A 16210-nucleotide genomic window follows, 5' to 3' on the forward strand; every position below is an offset into this window, starting at 1 on the left:
AAATTGGCCCTTTTTTACGTTCTCCTTTCTGTTTCTACGTCTATTTTTACATACATACATAAGTTAAATAATAATACTCAAATTTCAATAAATTCTATTATAAACAGTAATTTTTACGAAAATAAAGTTCAAATGAATGGCGCGAATAGAAGAAATATGTCGCCACCTACAAAGCTTTTTACAGCTAAAAGTGGGTAATTTGTTGATGAATTTTTGCCAACAAAATCGCTACATTTTGATAAATTCTCGTCATAAAAATTGCCAGATTTTAGTGATCTTCCATCCAAATTCGATAGTTATACATATACATATAAGGCTACGTACGGTCCACTTGATACTACGAATGCTTTCAAGTTACAAGCACTTTTTGATTGGTTAATTAAAAGCTTCGAAACATTTGTAGTGTCAAGTGGACCGTATCCAAATTTACTGCAAATTTTGAGCATAACGTGAAATACTGAGAAATGAAAACTTCTACCCTAAAATAAAGGTTGAACTAGATCAAGTAAATTATAAATGTCAAATTGAATATGTAGAAAAAATTGCAAGATAGCTATTATTACATCAATACATATCTGATTCTGCTGTTAAATATGTTATAAATATGAAGACCGAACTGTTATACGTGCAATCAGAGCAGTGAATATACATAAACAGGTTATTATTACATGTGTATCGCATAATACGTATTATGGATTTGTTGAACTAATATTCGGAACGGATTCCGGTCGAAATTGTTTCATTTTCCATAGAAAACACAATATAAATTTGAGAAATAATAATTCATAATTTCGATCAAAATCCTCTGGATACATAGCAACCGCAACTTGCCGGCGGCGCGAAATTTCAATATTCATTGAGCAGGCAGCGCATCAGAAAATTTCTCAACATGTTGGATACGAAGAAAGAGAGAGAGAGAGAAAATCGCCAAAGACGCCAAAATCAGAAATATCAGTCGCCAACTCCGAAAATAAAGTTGCTCGACCAAGTTAAAAATCGCCAATTTGGCGATAAATTGCCACATCTGGCAACGCCATAGTATCTGCAATATTTACACATGCGTATAGAGAACGAAAAGTTCATGTGGTGGTGGTGTATCTTTCTTTCTCTCTCTCTCTCTCTCTCTCTCTCTCTGACAGGCAGTGCCCGCTGATGTTATGCGTGTGCGCGCGGCGTGACATACATATGTATACACATGTGTATACGCGAATGTGTTGTATGTCAAATGGATAGTTAAAAGAAAAGGTAACAAAAAATAGTGTCGAAAATGTAAATACATATATTTAATAATAATTATACATTAATTTATAATTATTATTTATTACTGTATAAAGTAATATAATTGTTGGAATACACGAGCCTTTTTTGCTTTATTAATGTCCAATTATATTTTTTAAATTTTTCATCGAATGGCAATGGATCTGTTGTACAATTATTTCCTTGCGCGGGTCCAATAACAAAAATGAAATTACCTTTGTAACTTTCTATATAATTACAGAACGCTATACAGTTATTAAAGTAACAAAATAACATTGCATACCGTTTTGGCACTTGAAAATTTATTGACTTGTTCTCAATAAAAATAATATTTTTTAAAAATTGCGGTGGAGAATATTTGCTATGCCACCAAGAACTATCCAATTCTACACCCACAATGTCTAATCCTTGAAAAATATAATAATGAACAGTTATACATATTATGAAAGAGATATATATATATGTGTGTGTATAATAATATTAAAATTATTTTAAAGATTTACCTGAACATTTTTGTAATAACCACTCTAATAATCCACAACCACAACCAATACTTGCAATTCCAGTTAAGTTATACTTTCGTATAACATCATTTATCCAATACAAATCATTCATATCAGGAAATACCCATGATAATCTACTAGATTTAAGATTGTCACTCGTAGAAGATAAAGCAGCAATCTCTTCCCATTTTTGAGCATTATACAATAAAAGAATATTTTCGTCGATATTGTCACTATTCATTATATGTAGATTTCTTTTCATATGTATTACAACTAATATTACCAATTTATTGTTCTCTTCACTAATTTACTAAGTTTAAAGAAACAAAATTTTCACAAAACACTTGAGAAGCAAAATATTGTTATTCAACAGATTAGAGAAAGGATTTATTCGTGAACTTGGGTTACATAATTTTTCCAATAATAGATTGATTCTTTCCTATACATATCTATAATTGAACATGTACAGGATGTGTCTTAAAAAGCGTCCACGAATCCTATAGCGCTATTCCTGATAGAAAACTGAATTTAAAATTTATGAACCATATTGCAATTTTCGCAATAATTAACGTGATATTAATTACTAAAAATTATTGAATAAGTTGGTAAAATTGATAAATGAAATAATTTTAAGATATTTTTCAGAGTTCCTTTATAAAATATTTTAAAGATAATATCTTAAAATCTTAAAAAATTTAAGAATATCTTAAAAATTTCTTGAAGTTGTCTTATGCGTTGATTTTAGACATTCTATTTATGGAGAAACTAAAAAAAATTGCGAGAATTGTAAAACGCTACTTAAGTTTTAGATTCAGTTTTTGATAAGCGAATAGCGTTACATGATTTATGGGCGTTTTTTTGAGATAAACTCTGTATATTTTTAAACATATTCATTCAATAAATACGATTCTTTTCTGCAATACAACGTATTGATAAAAAATGAATCGTTGGAAACTATATTCATATTATGTATATATATATATAAAGATTTTTTTATTACAATATGACAAAAAGATATACATGAATTAAAAATGAGTAAATTGTAATATCATAATTTATAAAAAAAGATAAGCACTATGTTTTTTTGTATAATAAATTAAATTAATAATAAAAATAATAATAAATTAAAGACACACTTTACATATCTTTAATTAAAATCAATTTTTTGTAGCGCATAATGTATTTCATCCTTTGATATGTTTAATAGAACTTTTTTATATATATCGTTACTTGCATATTCGCAAATTAGCAATCTATAATCACCCAGTTTTGCGCAAATATCAAGAGTTTGACTAATATTAGGTGTTTTGTACCCTAGAAACAGAAATTGCTATAGTATAAATCTTTTCACACATTCTCTTACTAATAAATTTTTTTTATACAAACCATCAAAAGAGCATAAAGATTCAAACTGTCTATAAACATTTATGAAACAAACTTCTTCTACACCAATTCGTTTAATTTCTACACATACGGCTTGCAAGAATATTTGCTCGAATTTCGAGCAATGTTTTATCGCTTGAACTTTTGGATTTATTATCATCTCCGACAAAGCTTCATTTACGTCTTGTATGCTTACTGTAGTATTATTGCGTGTTTCAGTAATTTCTGCCACTCGACGACAAATGTCCAAAGCTCGGCGAGCATCACCTGATACTGCAGATACTTTACTAAAATATAAAATATAAATTGTGCTTAAAATGTTTCATCAAATTTATCAATTTCATTTAAAAAATTAAAAAATGAGTATAATTCATAAAATACACTAATAAAAAGTAAGAGCTAAGTATTTAAAAAATTCTGCAACCACAAAGTTATGCATAATAATAATTAAAAATGTAGATACATAAAATATATCAATATTGATTATTTAATTAATAAAATTAATAAGACCGTTTACGTGAACATCATATAAGTACAAGAAGCGCTACTTGACGGTTAAAGTTAAATATTAAACTATATATATATATATATATAGGTATTAGATTAATATTTAAATAAAAAAGGGCTGATATTTAAAATATTTTAAATAATGCTTACCGTGCAATTAACTGTATAATTTCATTTTCAAAAATGTCTGTGTTTTTAAGTCTGATTAATATTATCTCATATAATTGTTTATAATTGTATGGTTCAAAAGTTACTCGAGTAAGACCTAATCGCGATGTGACTCTACCCATTAAAACTCTTTCTGGAAGATCCATAGTATTGGCAATAGTAATGACTACTAATCGAGCAGAGGCTTTTGTAGGCCAGTCCAAAAGATTATATATTACATCCTGTCGTTTTGTACATAATAAATCAAGCTAAAAATGTAAATAAAAATAATAAAAATGTAAGTAAAATAATAAAAGATAATAAAAAAAATTAACATACTCTAAAAGACAATAAAATATTAAATAATAGAAAAGTAATTATGTAAGTAAAAAATAATGATATGCAATATATTATATAAAGAATAAAGATGTGCATAAAATTATAAAGAATAAAATACATATTGTACACATATACCTCATCTATAAGTAGCAATGTCATTGGCCTTTTAGCATTGCTATTAAATACTTTTTCTAACGTATTATACGCTTGTTCCCATGTTAAAATTTTCCCAGATAATTGCTTTAGAATTTGTACATAGGCTTGCCGGGGCTCAGATAATTTCATACCATTAATCTCAACAAAATCAAAACGGTTTAATTTACCTTTTTTAACTGATCTGTTTAGACATTTTACAATCTCATTTACAGTAGCAGTTTTTCCTGTACCTGGGACGCCATTTATATAAATACATCTGCAATATGTATATATTTTAGTATACTAAAAGAATAAATGTCAACAAATGTTAAGAAATGTTCAGACAAACTTTACCCTCCACTATTATCTGTTAGTTTGGTTTCTAGAAATGTGTAAATATTATTAAACTCTTCTTCTCTGCAAGGTAATGACTTAGGTACTGCACTGACATGCAACTTAGTTCTGATTTCTTGCAATGGTGTAACTGGTTTAGCTAGGATATTGATTCTCATTTTCATAGATGGTTTCCAAGTATCCTGCTTTGATATACAAATTTTTGGTGTACTTGAATCATTCTGTACTACTGAGGACTCAATAACTTTATCATTTCTTCGATTAGGTTTTACACACAAATTTTTATCAACTTTGTGTACAACTTCCATCTTATCAGTCTTACTCTTATTCTCATCTTTGTGTACTGATTCAAATTTATTATATATACTTAAAATAGATTTACGAGTACTCTTCTGAATTCTTGACGTTTTAGGAGTACTCTCAAATGAAATATTTTCTCTTGCATCTGTTTCAAGATATTTTTTGTTATTAGGCGATACTTTTTTTAATTCTTCATTCATAGAGAGAGCTGTATCTTTTGATCTAGTTCTACAAACTTTAGGAGTAGTATTAATATTGATATCTTCTGTAGAATCAACATGATTTTGTTTCTTAAGTTTTGATCTTGATTTTGTAGAGACTGTTTTTGGAATAAAATTAATACAAACGCAATCTGAATCACTTTCGACTACATACTTATTAGTTTGTTTTCTTATATTAGAAGTGTCCAATGAATCTAGTTTCTTTTTATCACAACTAATCTGATCTCTTTGTAAAACCGATACTTGGGATTTAGAAGAACATTTATAATCTGAATATCTTTTAGGAAACCTTATAATTCTTGCACCCTTACGTAACACTTGATTTTCATCTTGCAAATTTTTCATATGACGTTTTGTATTTCTAGTTAATCTCTTAGGTTTCTCATCTTCTGATTCGGTATCTATTTTATATATACTTTGTTCTGTAGAGCGTCTTAATCTCAGACGTAATGAAGCTTGCTCCTTTTGCAATGCATTGGTTTGTAATAAAACAAGTTTGTTGTTCTCAAAGATTTTATCAGAATTGGAAAAGTCAAAAGAATCATTATCCATACTTGGTAAAGGTAAAGAATACAAACGGAAGAATCTGGCAGAAAAAAGTGTCGTTCTGCCCTACGAACCGAGATATTAAACGTTGAGAGTTGAGACACAGTATATCGAGTTGTTGCGGAGTAGATTATTTTCGAACGCAATCTTGTATTATACTGCCAGTTTGTCTTTATTTTTAGATCTAACGGAATATGCCAATCAGATGCGAGAGCTCACTGAGCGCTTCAGTAGCGGTTGTCGTTCTGAATGCACCCAATAGATCCCTAGATTCCTAATTCCTTAATATTCCTGTCCGAGAGTCACTCAGAGGTTAGATATCTCTCCACCTCTGTTGTTCATCAAATGTTAGACAAGGATGACATGACATCCGAGCAGCATTCGTGTACAATTCGTGTAGAAATCTGAACACCTTGAAGACCTTGAGTTCTTTGACTCGAGTGATTCTGTTGAAAGGTTGAAACCAGCTCCAGTTTCTCGTTGAAGTTCGAAATATAATCATGGATGATAGATTTCTATTTCGATTCGATTCATTCCATAGGGGGTGGATATAAGGCCGATTGGTCGTAAACTGATCTGTGAATCTATATATTTAAATATTTATTTTATATTTATAGAATAATGATGTCGACGCGCGCGCGCGCGGATATTACTGAACTGAAAAAGAACGCAGAAGGCAAAAATAAAGATAAAATCTATTGTATGTTTTGTTCTTCAAAAATGCTCAATGCTGGAGCTGCTAGATTGATAAACATGGATGTGAGTATATTAGTACTGTATATAGTAGTATGATAATATTGAGAAAAAATCTCGAGTTATGCTTCTTTATTTGATTGTTATTTGTTTTAGTAATTTAATTATCACAGCTGCTATAATATTAATATATATTTGTGTAGCATTATGCTTTGTCATGGATACCGAACATTTATAACCTAAAAGTTATATTTCATATACGCATTCAATGTAATTATAAAAAGAGTACACTTTATAAAAAAAAGAAAAAAATATGGAAAAAAGATCTTTTTGTTTTAAATATCGGTATTCAACAAAATGACATTTCTATAATTTTTATTGACAACTTCTATTCAGTTTTCATAAAGTAAACATAAAAATATGTTTTGATTGCAGTTTGCGCTACCTCATATCCATAGCAAAGCAGGGGACAAAGCTAATCAATCAGAAACGATTTCTGCTTACTGGTTAATAGAAGATATGTATACTTTTGAAAATATTGGTGTGTCACACACAGTAGACAATGTCAAGTATCTAGCTTGTGCTGATTGTGAGAGAGGTCCAGTGGGATGGCATGATTTGTCCAGTAAAAAGTCATATATTGCATCATGTAGAGTAAAATATGAATGAATAGAAGTAACAGCTTATTAATTAAATATAGTTTTATAATTTTATATAATATATATAAACACATGTGTATATTCACATACAAGTACATACATATACATAAAACATAAGAATATAGAAAGATACACAAAAATAATATTAATGAAACTATATGTACAAAAAGTTTGATTTAGGTTTTATTCAAATATATTTGTCTTTTAAATTAAATGATTAAATAATAAAGTAATTTTTGAGTCATTTAATCATATATATGTATGTATGTGTGTATTTTAAAACTTATTATATGCGTCTATATAAAGATAAGTAAAAAATATTATTAATGTCAATGATACTATAAAATAAAATTCTGTTTATTTTCTATGCAACTCAGAAATCGTGTCAATGTTACAATACATGAAACTAATTAATAAAAATTAAGGTACAATTTGTTTTATTTGACAGTTTAATATTTAATTAAATAATGATTATATGTTACAAACTGTTAATAAATTAGATAATTAATCTTCGATAATATAATAATGTAATGTAATAATATAATGCTTATTAAACTCAATTAAAAATCTGTTTATTATTAATATTTAATAAATGCATTTGTGTGACTTGGTCAATTATGTTGTTATTATTGAAAAAGGTAAAAAAAGAAAAGGAGTCTTAAGGCTCCAAAGAGAGTTATTCTGAATTTTTTATATTCATAGAATAAATTTAATAGTTTGAGGAAATATTTACTTATTACTTTGCGCAACAAAAACAATGCTGTACTCTCATTCGCCCTATATCACTGGATCCCTTGAATTTGGAATTTCCACAAGAAAATTGAATTAATTTATGTATTGGAAGATCTATTGGATGATCTGAAGGATTATACACAACAATGTCTGTTAAAGAATTTTGACAATCGTTAAAAATAAATTCTTTCTTAGATTTTTCCAGTTTCTTCTTTATTTATTTATTGTAAGATATGTAATTTTTTAAATTAATTGCTAGTTAAATTGGCATTGTGAAGATCTTCGTTTTCTATCTGACAGACAGTAAAAAAATCGAGGAAGCACTCTTTCTTTTAAAAGCTGCTTTTGAATCAAGCTTTATTCTCGTATAATTTTTTAAGTCCTTTTGTAACTAAAACAAATAACAATTTTAAATACTATTTAATTTCATATATATCTATATAAAAATTTTACAAATATATCAATACTGCAAAAATTGAAAATTTTTTATTATACAAACTAAGCATTACTTATTGTTCGGAAAAAAATATAACAATATAAAAATTAAATTCAAATTGGAGAAAATTGATTAAAAAGATATACTTATTAATTTTATTATATACATATATAAAATTATACTTACATTAGATATATATGAATCGTACTAATATTATAAGTGATTGTAAGCTTACTATTCGCTAAAGACAGGTCACATGATCAAAATTGACGAATAACAAGCCCACAATGCTTTATACTCCGTGTTCTATGCAAAGGACTTAAAGGTCCGTATTGGCCCGTTGTTTCTAACCGTGTCACTGTACCACGTTTACCGCACTTATATGTAAACGGAATATTCGATAAGTGTTATAAAAATTATAAACTATTTATTAATTTATTAATATTAATATTAAATATGACGTTTATATTACGAGCTTATGCATTTAGTCAAAAGAGATTTGTTATTAAGGATTTTAATAATTTGAAGTGCCGTATTTTGGCTTATACCATGTATGATTACAATTTTGAGGTTAGAATAAATTTTTATACTATTTAAACAGGGGTGCGTTTAGGAATTACGACCTGATAACTCTAAACTGTAGTTTGTTACGTATATTATAGCAAAAATGCATACTAAGTTATTTCGGCGCAATTCCTAGATGCATTTTAGATGGTAATTGTGAAGAAGATGGACTTTCTCACCGATTTCAATGAAATTAGACTTATTCAACACGTTTTTGTGCGAAATGAATGAATCTGGCAAAAAAAGTGTTTCTCTGTCTCATAAACCGAGGTATTAAGCGTTAAAGATGATTATTATTCAGGTTGGATCATCTGTCACAGTCACAAAATTATACAAATACTCTACTTTAACACAAATTCACTGATTTACAAACACATTTACAAAAACATTGCTTTACGAACATAAATTCACTGACAAAACAGAGAATTTATGTGTTTAAAGCAGTGAAATGGTGGTTGTATATGTAACAAACTACAGTTTAAAGTTATCAGATCGAATAACGTTCATCTTTAACGATTGATATCTCGGTTCATGGGACAAAGCGATACTTTTTTGTTTGCCAAATTCATTCATTTTGTGCAAAAACATATTAAATGAGTCTAATTTCACCGAAATCAGTGAGGAAGCCCATTTTCTTCACAATAATCTATTAGACTATTATTGAAATAAATTATTTCATTGATTAAAATGTTGTTATAATATTAAAGAAATTTAAATTTTGTAGAAATGTTCTGCAGCACATAATATACGAGTTTGTCATACTGTAAATTCCTTTTCTCAAGATTATCGGAAAACTATTGGAAAAACTGAAATTTATTATGGACCCTTAACAAAACAAATTAAATTACTCAAGCTTTTTTCATTATTAACCTCTTCTGGTGGCTTATTAGTTCAGCCATTTCTTTATATGAAAGCTATAGAGAATGATAATATAGGAGTTGTTTTAGGAATATTTGCATGTATCGGATTTTTTGCAATAACTACTCCTTTATTAATACATATGATAACGAAAAAATATGTAACATATTTGTATTATAATGCAAAAGAAGATACATATATTGCAAATACTTATAGTTTGTTCGCCAGAACAAAAAAGGTATTTAAAAAATTTCATACAGTATATTTCTACAGAATGTTTCTGTATCTCATGTAACAATGAATTATATTTCAGCTCACATTTACACCAAAAGATGTAGTAGTACCTGATGTAAATGGAATGTTTACAAATTGTGTTATAAGGAATGTTCCTTTATTTTTAGAACAAAAATTTTTCTATGACTCTAGTCATTATATTCGTATAATGGGATATGATAAACCAATAGATTTTAAATTACATACTAATTTTAATCAAACAGTCCCAATACACTGTAAAGAGAAGAGTCAAAATGACTGTAAAGAAAATAAAAATAAAAAATAATTACAAGGTAGCTTTAAGGCATACTTCATTTATACCTCGGTTTCTTTTTACATGAATATTTTATACATGTATTTATAAAGTACTAATGTAACAAAATATTTATATCCTAGTACTAAAAAATTAGTATTATAAATTATATATATTCTGTAAAAATTATTAGAATCATCATGCTGCAAGATATATGAATTTTTATAAAAAAAAAAAAAGTGTTTGAAAATGGTAGCTAAAACTTAAAAAACTAATTCCTTGTATGTATATGAAAGAGAAAAAGGTAATCATTGAATTCAGTGTTCTCACTTCTAATTTTGATAAAATTGGTTTCATTCGATGCGTTTTTGTACAAAATGAACGAATCTGACAAAAAAATGTCACTCTGTTTCATGAACCAAGATATTAATTGTTAAAGTTGGCAGATATACAGGCAGAAATCTGTCTGATAGCAAGAAACAAGAAACAAAAAGCATTGTAGAATAGGCTAAATTTTCTGCTTTAAAACACCAATTCTCTACTTAAAAAACAAATTATCTACTGTAAAAACAAAAATTATATGGAAAATAATTTTTAAAGAAAAAAAATTTGTATTTTATGGCGCGATCTCATTGCGCGGAACTTATGCGGAATTGGCGGAACACTCGTGATTGGTTTGACCTATTTTACGTTTGTCCGCCGATTTTTATGCCCATGCAATGTATACATACGGAATGGTACGGAATTACCGGAATTTGATATTCGCGAACAATATATTTTTTAATAATGACTAGTCTTGACCGGAATCAGACTACGCATTGAAGATTGAGATTGAAAATTGAAATTGACCAATGAGGATAAAGGAATTTTAACTCCTATTATTTTGATTGGCCAAATTTCAATCTTCAATGCGTAGTCTAATTCCGGCCTAACTAATGTTATGCCTGGTTTATGCTTCGGTCTTAAGGCTTAATCCTAAAATTCAGCCAATAGAGTTCAAATTTCGGTTAGAACTGGCAGCTTTATTGGTTGAATTTTAGGATCTTGGGATTAAGACCTGAAGCATAAACCAGGCATAATAATGGGTGCGTTCAGCGGATTCAACAGTTATCTCTCGCTGTTATTGGTGTATTCTTTTAGATCATCCAATTAGAATTTTAGATCTAAAAGAATACACCAATAACAGCGATTACTGATTGGTTACGTGTTAGCCCGGATCCTCATACGGGCAACAGCGCTTTGACACCAAACGCTGATTGGTGAAAAACCGGTGGCGAGGGTTAAATTTATCCTCATAACCGTTTTTCACCAATCAGCGTCCGGTGTCAAAGCGCTGTTGTCCGTATGAGGATCCGGGCTTAGACCATAACCGTTTTTCACCAATCAGCGTCCGGTGTCAAAGCGCTGTTGTCTGTATGAGGATCCGGGCTTAGCAATACACGGCAAATACGCCTCATGAGACGCCGACTTAAGATTTTGTATCATGGAAGCGCTGTTATCGCGTTGAACAACATGGCCACCAGTGTGAGAAAGACGTGATCACGTATATGTCGGATAACGTTCATCCTACATAGATTTTCCTTGGCAAACCGTTAGATGTCTCCGCACGTACTTTAAATTTTTAATGAGTCGAGTTTGTTCCTGCATGGCAGTGCAATCTTATTATTAGTTTCGTGCAGTTTCACGAGAATCGTAGGTTTGATATTTTATATCGTCAATAGCATCAGTCATCGAAGGGGAGGGGGGAGGGGGAGGGAATAGTGATCAAATATTGTGACATTGATTAAGTCAGGAAGACGAGAAATAGCAATATACCGCTGGATTTTCATATCGATACTGTAATACAATGGACAAGAATAGCAACAATTTGTATGCTTTCCTTTTAGAGGACGCACTCGACACAAATGTTGTTTTATCCTTTTTGACATTTAAGGAATAACAAAGATAGGACGATGTTTGTGTCGAGTGTGTCCTTTAAAAGGAAAGCATACTTTATCACACATTGAAGTAATCTGATATCTCTCTCTCTCTCTCTCTCTTTTTGTGTATGTGTGTGTATGTGTGTATGTGTGTGTGTAATTAATATGCCAGTTTTAAAATAATTTATTAGCTGTAGAACATTGACACATCAAGATTTGGAGAAATAAAACGATTGCGTGAGTTATTCATTGACAAGATTAACAATTGTAATATTGCTATTAACACAAAGTGATTTTATCCCTGGGAGTGGACGTACTAAAAATCTGATTGAATTTTTGAAGAGAGATGTATTATTCATAGAAACTCCTAATGATTAGACTTAGTGATATTGCGCCGTTAAGTGAATCGATTAGTGGAACGATGTTCTAACCTTTCAGTGTCGCGCTATTATATGTATGTGAAAATAACTAATATTTGCTATATTGTCATCATTTACACTACTATTTCAGGAAAAAATCTCCAAAAGAGTTCGATATGGAAATCTTTTGAACTCATTTGCAGAAATAGACATTACAGATGCTACTTTGTTTATAGAGAGCATAACAGCCACTCCCAACAACTCATAGTGTCCTGCTGAAATAAACGCATCAGCAACAGCAGTGCTGTCGAACGAGCAGCAAACACAGCTCATTTCAAACACTAATATCAAACGCAATATCAACAGCAATACACAGCTGGAAATATCGCAACCGCTGCATTGCACGTTGCTGAGAACAGTGGAGCTCTCTGTGAGATGCGGAGGACACCACCGCAAAATAAAGGTGAATTTTTTCTTTATTCGAATACTTGTATGATAAAATCATGTAATTTGCAATTAATAGATTTGTTCATGTTGCTTAAAATCCTCAATTTTGCACTAAAAATGAAAAAAATATATATTTTAAGAAGGTCCTGAAAGTAAGTTTAGAAGTGAACATGATATTTGCTTGATGTGCTGCATCAGGTGCATCATTTGCCAAATTTCCACGACTTTCCTAGAACTGCATCTACTATTATTGCTTGTGACATACAATTGTCACAGGCAATGTTATTCTACATTAGACGAATTTTCTAGTAAAAAATGTCATTTTTCTGGAGTTATTCTGTTTTCTCTAGAAAACATAATAGAAAGCTAAAGAATAATTGAATAAGAACATTCTGAACAGAATTCATTTTGAAACAATCCCAATATACTCTGGATAGTAAAACAATTTCTTGTATTCAGTAATATCGCTTATTATTCAAAGACATGTGGTATGACACACATCATCAAACGCTGTGTATACAGCTGACTTTAAATATGTATAACAGACTTTTTGATATTATGCTGAGAGTAATTGCTATAATGTTTGTTATTTTTTCAAACAATAAAACTAAAAACAATTTATTAAACAATATGAAATGTCTTATTAGGAAGCGATAAACATTAGCCAGGTAAGTAATAGAAGATCCAGGATAGAAAGATAGGTGTCAGTTAAATATTCGCTTGCTTATCAAAAGACCTATTATTTGTTTTTATTTATACCTTTTAAAGGTCACTTTTGAACGTCATTATATCTTTTGAAGGCCATTTGGACAGATCATGACCTTGATAACATATGTTAAGATCAAGGTTATCGACGCGATATTTGTTAATTCGAATAATCATCCGTGATTTTACGATTCAGTGCATTTTTAGTTAAACTATAATATTGTAGCAATATATAATTTATAATATTGTAGCAATATATTTATTTTAGCAATATATAATATTATATATTGCTAAAATAAAAAAATACACAAGAATATGTATTTTATTTTAAGTATTCAGGAAATTACGAATAGAGTAATAGTAGAGAGAGTATGCATATGCTTTTATTTCTTTACATCCCGTCATTATTTTTGTGATTAACATTTGTTCTTTCAGTTGACAGATCCGGAACTGGGCAGTCTGGAAGCTCGCCAAGGGTGACGCTCCGACTCAACCAGATACGAGGAGCGAGGGATGAGAAGAAAGGAGGTAGTAATTTAAACTTCCGCCAGAGCAACGTAAGCATACAGGTACATATCAGTGCAATTTGATTTTGTTATCACAACGTAATATTGATTGTGAAAAAAATCGATTTAAAGGAGAAGTAATTTAAACACTTTATTAGTAAATATTGAATACAGGGTCAAGGTTCAATGGAGACTTCATCGAAGATGCCGATTAATGTCTCATCGGCAAATTCTAATACCGTTTTAAGCACCGGCAATATGTCGTCATCTACTGACAGTGGTGATGTATACGAGTTTAAAAGCTCCAAAGAACCGACACCGGTGAGAGGTGCAAGTTCATCTCCGAATCCTAATCTGGATAAAGACAAGGATGGTAGCGGCAAATCCTCAACTGTTCAAGGTAGCCAAAATAGTGGAAATAATGTGTCCACTACTGGTAGCTCGTCGACACCTGTCAATGAAGCAACGATGGTATCTTTGACTTCTACTGACGAAGTGTCCGCTGTCTCAACGTCTTCACCTTCAGCGAAACGTATCTTTGAGGGCGACAATTTGGAGGAGCAAGACGAGGAAAATCGACGAAAAAAGCGCAAGGATTCTGAGGGCGCAAAGGAAAACACAAAAAATAATCCAACGGGAAGACAAAGTACTGGTAGAAATTCTACCAGTAGTGAAAAGGTAAGAATTGATATCACTTAACCGCGTAACATTTTTCTGCGGTTGTACATGTTAAGATATTTAATTTCTTGTAGTGTATAAAATCTACTAAGCAAGGATCTGGAATGGCATCTGGTAAAGGAAATCAAAATACGAATTCCAATACGGACAGAAAAAGTCCTAGTGCCTCTTCAATGGCCACTAGTCCGAAACCTTCGAATACTTCTAGTTCGACGAGTACGAAGAACGGTACTCCAGCGCCACTCGAATCTGACAGCGAGGAAGACCGATTGAAATGTTTAGATTCCAATTCTGCTCCTAAAGTACCACCTTTAAAGATAGTTATTCCACAGAGCACAGCATCAGAACAGGAACAAGGCAATAGGAATGGTAAAAATGTTGCAAGTCGAAGTCATCAATTGCCCTATGTAGTCGCTAGTTCAAATAGCGATTCGACCGAGAAAGATCCAAGCCAATCAACTAGTGGTACAACTAGTCCTACGGAAAGTAATATCAGTATAAAAGGAGAAGATAAGAAAGACTTTAATGTGACTCTGCATGGAGAAGAAAGATCGACACATCATCAACGTGTATTGAGAAGTTCACATAGGTGAGCAAAGATTCTACACTAGATTTATTTTTTTCTATTTGATTCGAAAATACACAATTTTATTTATTTATTATTTACAAAAAAGCTACTCATTATAATTTCTTTTATAGTTTATACATTTTTTAATAATTAATTTATATCAAGTTTTTTAATGGGCTGTATTATACATAAATATAAACGGCTATTTAGCAATTAATAATCTGAAATATATTCCCCAATAATTTGAAATTTGTAAATTTAAATATAAAAATGTAACTAGGGCGTAGAGCCAATTTAATCTAACAAATTATTTTAATTCATATATTAATACAATAATACAAATTCAGACGTTTCGACACCGATCGGATCATTTTCAATGATACAACAATATTCATTAAAATTAAACTATAGTTATACAATCTTCATAATACTAAAAAATCATAGATTCCGTGTATACATTTTGAACTTGGACTTCATATGTGTTTTTTTATCTTTGATCCTGATAAAAGTATAAAATTTAACATTGTTTAAAAAATTCAAATACTAAATGTCTTATTAACCTTGTCACAAAATATTAAAATCTAATACAAATATAAAAGTCATATATACCTTGTCAAAAATAAAATAAAAATTGTGATAAATCCATGTGTACAAGTAATTCTTCGTCAATTTATTATAAAATATGTTAGGTGTAATAAAATAGGATACTTTGCAGCTGTCAAAAACACGTATCAATGCTAAAGAAGATAAAATAATGTCGTTGGAATAGAAAGTCAAAGGATATAATAATAAAAATAACAAGGAAAGACAGATTTAAGACGAAGATAGGGAATGTATCATATTGGTGTACATTTCTGGCAATGACTCT

At 30.0% G+C, this 16210-nt stretch overlaps 6 protein-coding genes across 11 annotated transcripts in view; 3 read left to right on the forward strand and 3 right to left on the reverse strand.

The window, feature by feature from the left end:
- Window positions 1-989: 989 nt before the first annotated feature.
- LOC108781060 (uncharacterized) lies at window positions 990-2001 on the reverse strand. Its single transcript, XM_018548931.1, has 3 exons — window positions 1761-2001; window positions 1326-1664; window positions 990-1042 (listed from the first exon to the last, which is right to left on the reverse strand). Exons 1-3 carry the CDS (start codon window positions 1999-2001, stop codon window positions 990-992), a joined length of 633 nt encoding a protein of 210 aa, XP_018404433.1.
- A 906-nt stretch (window positions 2002-2907) lies between these two features.
- On the reverse strand, window positions 2908-5031 carry LOC108781084 (origin recognition complex subunit 1). The gene is made up of 5 exons (XM_018548962.1): window positions 4626-5031; window positions 4272-4548; window positions 3801-4066; window positions 3147-3430; window positions 2908-3074 (listed from the first exon to the last, which is right to left on the reverse strand). The coding sequence occupies exons 1-5, from the start codon at window positions 4931-4933 to the stop codon at window positions 2908-2910; spliced, it is 1302 nt and encodes a 433-aa protein (XP_018404464.1). The 5' UTR covers window positions 4934-5031.
- Window positions 5032-5216: 185 nt separating this feature from the next.
- Window positions 5217-5804, reverse strand: LOC108781061 (uncharacterized). Its single transcript, XM_018548932.1, has 2 exons — window positions 5301-5804; window positions 5217-5244 (listed from the first exon to the last, which is right to left on the reverse strand). Exons 1-2 carry the CDS (start codon window positions 5696-5698, stop codon window positions 5217-5219), a joined length of 426 nt encoding a protein of 141 aa, XP_018404434.1. The 5' UTR covers window positions 5699-5804.
- A 236-nt stretch (window positions 5805-6040) lies between these two features.
- Window positions 6041-7110, forward strand: strat (RAB interacting factor STRAT). 2 transcript variants are annotated; one of them, XM_018548964.1, is made up of 3 exons: window positions 6041-6148; window positions 6310-6451; window positions 6821-7054. In XM_018548964.1, the coding sequence occupies exons 2-3, from the start codon at window positions 6314-6316 to the stop codon at window positions 7052-7054; spliced, it is 372 nt and encodes a 123-aa protein (XP_018404466.1). In that variant the 5' UTR covers window positions 6041-6148; window positions 6310-6313. The 2 variants fall into 2 exon arrangements, with proteins under 2 accessions (XP_018404466.1, XP_018404467.1); XM_018548965.1 differs by having other exon boundaries at window positions 6041-6451; window positions 6821-7110.
- Window positions 7111-8668: 1558 nt separating this feature from the next.
- Window positions 8669-10193, forward strand: LOC108781085 (transmembrane protein 70 homolog, mitochondrial). The gene is made up of 3 exons (XM_018548963.1): window positions 8669-8782; window positions 9501-9872; window positions 9948-10193. Exons 1-3 carry the CDS (start codon window positions 8669-8671, stop codon window positions 10191-10193), a joined length of 732 nt encoding a protein of 243 aa, XP_018404465.1.
- A 1583-nt stretch (window positions 10194-11776) lies between these two features.
- The window catches only part of LOC108781078 (serine-rich adhesin for platelets), an 8545-nt gene continuing 4111 nt past the window's right edge, over window positions 11777-16210 (forward strand). Inside the window, exons 1-5 of one of the 5 annotated variants that reach the window (XM_018548951.1) lie at window positions 11777-11852; window positions 12675-12901; window positions 14026-14159; window positions 14271-14774; window positions 14849-15363. In XM_018548951.1, the coding sequence (XP_018404453.1) occupies window positions 12874-12901; window positions 14026-14159; window positions 14271-14774; window positions 14849-15363 (1181 nt within the window). In that variant the 5' untranslated portion in view covers window positions 11777-11852; window positions 12675-12873. Of the gene's footprint in view, window positions 12030-12219; window positions 12317-12674; window positions 12902-14025; window positions 14160-14270; window positions 14775-14848; window positions 15364-16210 lie in introns of those variants that run through there. The other 4 variants (XM_018548952.1, XM_018548949.1, XM_018548950.1 and 1 more) reach the window with 4 other exon arrangements.

Source organism: Cyphomyrmex costatus, unplaced genomic scaffold (genome assembly GCF_001594065.2).
Source record: "Cyphomyrmex costatus isolate MS0001 unplaced genomic scaffold, Ccosl1.0 scaffold76, whole genome shotgun sequence".
Taxonomy (NCBI): Eukaryota; Metazoa; Arthropoda; class Insecta; order Hymenoptera; family Formicidae; genus Cyphomyrmex; species Cyphomyrmex costatus.